At 42.9% G+C, this 6,079-nt stretch overlaps 1 protein-coding gene across 1 annotated transcript in view; it reads right to left on the reverse strand.

The window, feature by feature from the left end:
• The window catches only part of ZNF330 (zinc finger protein 330), a 10,513-nt gene extending 8,347 nt beyond the window's left edge, over positions 1-2,166 (reverse strand). The window contains exons 1-3 of the mRNA XM_010137391.1: positions 1,995-2,166; positions 1,665-1,684; positions 1,482-1,552 (exon numbers count right to left, since the gene is read on the reverse strand). Coding sequence (XP_010135693.1) covers positions 1,482-1,552; positions 1,665-1,684; positions 1,995-2,114 — 211 coding nt within the window. The 5' untranslated portion in view covers positions 2,115-2,166. The remainder of the gene's footprint in view (positions 1-1,481; positions 1,553-1,664; positions 1,685-1,994) is intronic.
• Between the last annotated feature and the right edge of the window lie 3,913 nt (positions 2,167-6,079).

Consider the following 6,079-nt stretch of genomic DNA (forward strand, 5'->3'; position numbering starts at 1 on the left):
GCCTTTGACATAAATAGCTCTACCAGCAAGATCCACACTCTGTATGCAGTTATACAAGAAAAAAAATGCTGTAGCTAGCCCAGGCTTCTGCAATGGAGTTTTATCACTGATTTAAGCTGCCCTGCCACAGACCCCTTTGGTGTCTCTGTTACTGCCTGCTGAGAGAAACCAACAAAAGGGTGCTCTCTGCAAACGCATTCAAGAGCTGACAAACCCAAATTCTACTCTGAAAAGGTCATTAAATCCCAGTAGGCAGCATCAGCAGAGTTTTGTATTCAATCACACCTCGGATACCAAGTGGCACTTGGAGGGTGAGGAAGGACCAGTGGTGGGCTGAGCAGGGCAATGTGAGGGTATTACCGGCTCCGGAGCACCACAGTACAGCTACCTTGATCCCATCCCTCGGGGACTGCTCTAAGGAAGATGCTGTTTGTTTACAGAGGCTGTCCATAATGGTCTTGGTAAACCCTGGGACTCAATATAATTTTGTGGTTGTAATTAAGAATACTCTTCCTTCAGAAATATATTGAAGATTAAGATAAATTCAACACACGGGAGTCAAACTGATGAGATGTATAATATACAGTGAGATAGATGGCATGTTTTTTAGCAGTTCACTGCATGATGGCAGAAGGAAAACTTATGAAGGGTGACACTGCCACAGTGCACTAACAGGCTGGCTTCCAGAAATGCTCAGAATCTGCAGGTCCGAACAAAGGCACTGGAAGCTGCAGATCTCAGCAGCTCTCAAACTACAAAACAGCCACGCTGCTTAATGAGAAACTGAAAATCTGCACGGTTGTGTTGAAATGGCAAAACCACAGAATTCACCTCAAAGTATGAAATGATTATTAAACATCCCCGTGAGCAAGCTGCTGTTCAACACCAACAACAAAAAAGCTTGTGTGTTTTTTAGTGTGACTCAGAGCTGAGTTTTGTCACCAGGCATCCTTCTCTTCTGATTTCAAAGCATCAGCTCTCTAGCATATATAAATAACGTGAGCAGCGTATTACGTTACAAAACTATGCAGGGTGACTAACGCACTGTTGCTTTCACTGATAGTAAAAACTGATCAGAAATTATATCATCCGTAAAAGTCAGTATTTATTGGCGCCTTGCTGGCAGTCAGAGCGTTTTTAGCTTTCCTGCTGTTATGACATAATACTCCACAGGGTCAGGCTAGGGGAATGGTCACTCAGATGTTCTCAATCCTAAAAGGCAGTGAGATAAATTCTTCTGAAGATGAAATAATGAAGACAAGCCCATGACCCAAACTTGTACAGCTCTAGGGGTCAGAGGCATAAGCCCTGGTGCATGATCAAGCAGATTGCTTCTCAAGCAGGATATTCACAGCAGATTTACAAGAACTTGCTCCCAAAATAATACAGGTACTCTAAGACAAAGGTACTCTAACTGCTGAGAGTTCAACACCACAAAGGGGACTGAGGACAGCGTGTTTTCGTTCATTATTTCTGCTTACCACATTGTGCACAAATGGGTAATTTCTGAACGGAGTTACAGAAGTAGCAAAAAGCTCTATTCTTCTGTCGTCTAGGCACAGAGGAGGGCAAAAAAAAGAAAGCAAGCATTAAAAAACGACCTGCAAAATGTTTGAAACTAATTAATGTTAAACTACTGGGTTTAGATGGGGAAAAATACCTACCTTTGGCACTTATCGCATTCCTAAAGAAAAGACACAAAATACTGGTAATTATTTTTATTCTAGGTAAAAAATGCAAAATTTACAGACCCTACAGAGACTCTGAATGGAGTTCAGGTTAGGAACTGAAGATTTTATTCTAGTATTATACCTCTGATGAAACATAACCTTAAATATAAAGGAAGGACGGTAGAAGTATGTCATTCCAGTGGCACAAAATACAAGAATCACGGAGTGGTAGGCGCTGGGAGGGACCACAGTCAAAGTATTAGCACTGGTTTTACCTAATTTAAGATCAAGTATAGCAATGTAAAAAACTTTATGTTGATTTACCATTGAAGCATTACAAGGATGTTTGGCTAAATCTATGTTGGCTCTTGAAGCCCTTATCTGCTTTTCACGTTCACGGCGGTTCTCAGCTTTCTTACGAGCACCAGTCTTCTTTTTAGGCATTTTTTACTATCTGTGTGGGGAGAAAGAATAGGCACGTAATGAATGCACACAAAACTATGTATGTAAATACAAGATTCACGTGATACATCCAGCACTAAAACCGGGTCTTGGAGCTCCCATGTTAACTGTGCGTCATCTCCATTCATTTCCTTTTCTGAAAGTTTCTTTTCAAACCTAGAATAAGGGGCTAGTCCCTTAGGAAGAGTCATGTGATGAACCACGAAGTATCTTGTGATCTGGAAAGGACTTTGCTGTCTTAAACTTTTCACTTAACTGTGCTTGAAGTGGTTTGCCTTTAAAAAAAAAAAAACAAACTGCTATTTTGTAGGTTTGTGATGGGCCTCTCTGGGTTTGACTCGTCCTGTTTATTTAGTGACACTATTCAGCCCATTTTCTCTTTCACTTCTCCCTCTTCTCATGCTCACCAAGTACTTCAGTCAGTTAAAAGGTATTCTTCAGGTAAGCGAATCATGGTGGACTGCAAAAATGCAAATTTCACACTTCATGAAGGCTTAGAAAACAAAACGTCATTCTGTCACAAGGGATGTTTGTACTGTTTGTTTCTCATTGTAGCAATTAGCAACAGCAGAGATGAGCATTGCTTTGAAGACACCGCCGTTGCCCAAAGAAGGGTTTACTCTAACTTAGTTCCATCTGGTTCAACATGGGTGTCTATTTTAACGCTACAGGAGGGAACCAATGCAATGAAGTGGTGGGGCCATCAGGCAATCGCTCAGACCACTGCTCTCTTGTCACCTCCACAGTGAACTGTGCACTACTCACACAGGCTCAGTGTACCCTGTGTTTATAAGGTTAGGCAAGCAGTACCCTGACTTCCTGAAACGGACAAGGTGTGGTCTGATGTTAGAATTTCTCTGGTCAACACAGGCACTCCAGAGAGACACCCCTCCTTAGGGTCCATCTTTATCATCCCCTCTTCTCTGTTGAGGTAACTGCTGTTGGTGTCACATTCCAAACCAGATACAGTTTAAAAACAAACCCAAAAAGCTCAGATTAGCACAATCTGAGGGGGAAGACAGTGGAAGAGGCAACAGGGGTATCTGCTCAGCCATAAGAACAAAAAAGCAGTTAAGGAAGATGCAAGGACCTCTCTACTGACAAAATAAAAAAATTGCTGTATCAAACATAGTTCTACAAAAAAAACAAACCACTCTCAACTCTATGTCCCAGGTGGACGCACTTCTTCACACTGTAGCTACCAAAGCTTACTTCCTTGGAGATGACAAGATGGGTGAATTTTTGGGAGTGTTTAGCTCTTATTTTGGTACCTCACTATGGTGGTTCTGTTTTGAACATCTGGCCTCTGTAGCAAGTTACCCCAGCATATATTGCCCTGTACAACTAACCCACAGTTCTCTTAGCTACGAGTGGCGGTGCTCCTTGCTCTGCCTCTGATTTCTAAAACAGCAGAAATGGACTTTCGAAGAACTCATAACTGAGACTCCACTGTCATCTTATAACCTCAGTCTACACTTAAGGAATTTGAAGAAAATCACCACAGAGTTGTGGCTTGGCAGAAACTGGCCAATGTGATGGGTCAGCTCTGCCCAGGCACGGTTTTGCTGAATCCAGTAGGTCTATGGGTGCCTACTGGGGCCACTAGCCTGAGGGAATGGGAGGTACCTGCTCTCCTGAGTCTCATCCCTAACTCCATGCAGACATGCATGCTGGTATCTGTTCGGAGAGCTGCAGCATCAACAGGCAGTGAAGCGTAGCAGCTTAAACTTGAAGAAAAATTAGTATCTTCGTTCAAAAGGTCTTACAAAATAAATCCAACAATCCTAACTTTCCTGAACGAAGAAATATATTGTCCTGACCAAATACTAAAATCTGGTTTTGATGACAAACATAAATCAGTTTTCTCACCCTGTAGCATTTTGCACTGTGTTTAAATTGTATTAGTGTCGTATTTTATAGTCAAAATCATATTGCTGAGCTGCCTGCTGGCAACTGTCATTATTCTAGAGCGTGACATTCCTGACACTGGGAGTCCGATATGAGGCTGCACGTTAAATTTCGAACCGCTCAAATGCTGATTTAACAACAGAATCTAATGGTTAGTATTTATACCTTGACTTCTTCACATTACCTGGTAATCAAAGCCACCAAAATGATAAACTGTTCTCATGAAAAACTCTGTCTCAACGACTACTGAGGACACAGATTCTGAGAAATCTTTAAGATGGTAGTTTTTAGAAAGTTGCACTAAAATAAATAACAAAGTGCAATGTCAGGTCCTTTTAAAAAGCTATCAAGTCAATCCAGGCTTTCAAACACCAGACAATAAATAACAACATCCTACAGATCAATATTCTATCATTCTTTCTCTCTGAGCTTCCACATGTTTGCTGTCTTTGCCCCGAGTTCTGCGTTTTTAGGGTATTTACCGTCTTTTAATTTCCTGACTAGAGCTTAATAGCGTTACAATGCCAGAAATTATGATAGTAAGAACTTTGTTTACCTGCAATTCCTTTCAAATCAGAGTATCACACCTTTTAAAATCACTAATCAATATTTTAAATGCCTCTGCAGTATGTTCTACCTCCAGTTTTGGCAATGCTTCTGCAATCTGAGGCTGATGGATGACCCAAAAATGTATTTACGTACCACAACACTGTTACCAAATGCTCAGACAGGAAAGACCCAGTGGAATCAGGGAGAGAAAAGTGTGTCTGGAGGACCTAAAAGAACAGGTCCAGTTACCAAGAAAATGCCTACAGTGAGCTACTCACTTAAGATGTAACTGCCGGCAAGATCGTGTGAACGTTTTGCTTAAACAGAGTCTTTTTGCTGAAGGCAGAGACTTACAGCCATGTGAGCATCCTCCTTTTCACCTGTGGTGCTGCTGTAAGAGAAACTGCCCAGGACACAGTAGGTCCGTGCCTGGTTCCCTTCTCGGCTCCAGGAGGTAAGATCCTGCTGCCCTAAACAGCACCTGAGCTCTGGAACTGGGAGGGGGTTTTCTCCACTTGAAGTTTTCTACTCGGGAGCAAAATGCTCTAGACTGACTGGGCCAGAGCAGCAGCAGGAGCGAGCGTGATCCTCGAGCTTAATGGCTGATGCTGTGGCACAGAAAGCAAAGGGTTCAGAAGGGAGATGTCAGGAGGCTGTGTACGAGGTGAGCAGTAGTTCAAAGCAAAAGCCCTAAACTGTGTGGTACTGGGTCCCCAGCACTGTGTGTTTCTTTCTGTAAAAGCTTCACCTACTGCTCCTCACACGCTGCATTAGTTGGTAAGGTGAACGCAGGTAAAGACAGCAGAGTTCCCACCACAGCTCCAAAGTCTGCCTGTGTCTTTCACTTGGTGGTTGTGCTATGTAAAATACGTAAACGCTTTCTGGCATCTAAATGCTGTTGAGCTCGTACCATGCCTATGCCATTTTTTGCCCTCTTGACGATTGTCCTTAATGATGTGCCAAAGACACGCACTAAGCTTGCAGCAGACAGGAGAGCAGATTGCACCAGCCCCTTTCTGGTGCTGCGCATGACGTTTCCTTGTGTCATATTATCTTGTTTTATGTGATGCGCTATCCACCCTGCTGTCACAAGTACAACAAACAGCTGCATCGGGCTATTCATCGGGGGGACAGGGGAGCTGTCGGGTTACTCTTATCATGCCTCGCACACGCTCACAGCCAAAAGAGGCTTTACACGTTTCAAGACTTCTTGTACTCGACCATCAAATAGCTTCTACCTTATGCACATTCATCAAAAGAGGAATCACGGTGAATTTGCTGGGGTCGCATCTGATTCCCTTCAGAGTTCCACAAAATCTGTTTTACCGCTTTGCAAGCATTATACCAGACTACAATGTTTTAAAAATCTGTGTGAGCAGGATTTCGTACTTGTGTCGCTCCAGTGCATGGCTCCTAGTAATGAACTCATTTTCAAAGCACTGCGATTTCAGGGATTCGCTCCATCCTTTAGTCACAGGGTGGCTCGCTGT

Source organism: Buceros rhinoceros, unplaced genomic scaffold (assembly GCF_000710305.1).
Source record: "Buceros rhinoceros silvestris isolate BGI_N320 unplaced genomic scaffold, ASM71030v1 scaffold40375, whole genome shotgun sequence".
Lineage (NCBI taxonomy): Eukaryota > Metazoa > Chordata > Aves > Bucerotiformes > Bucerotidae > Buceros > Buceros rhinoceros.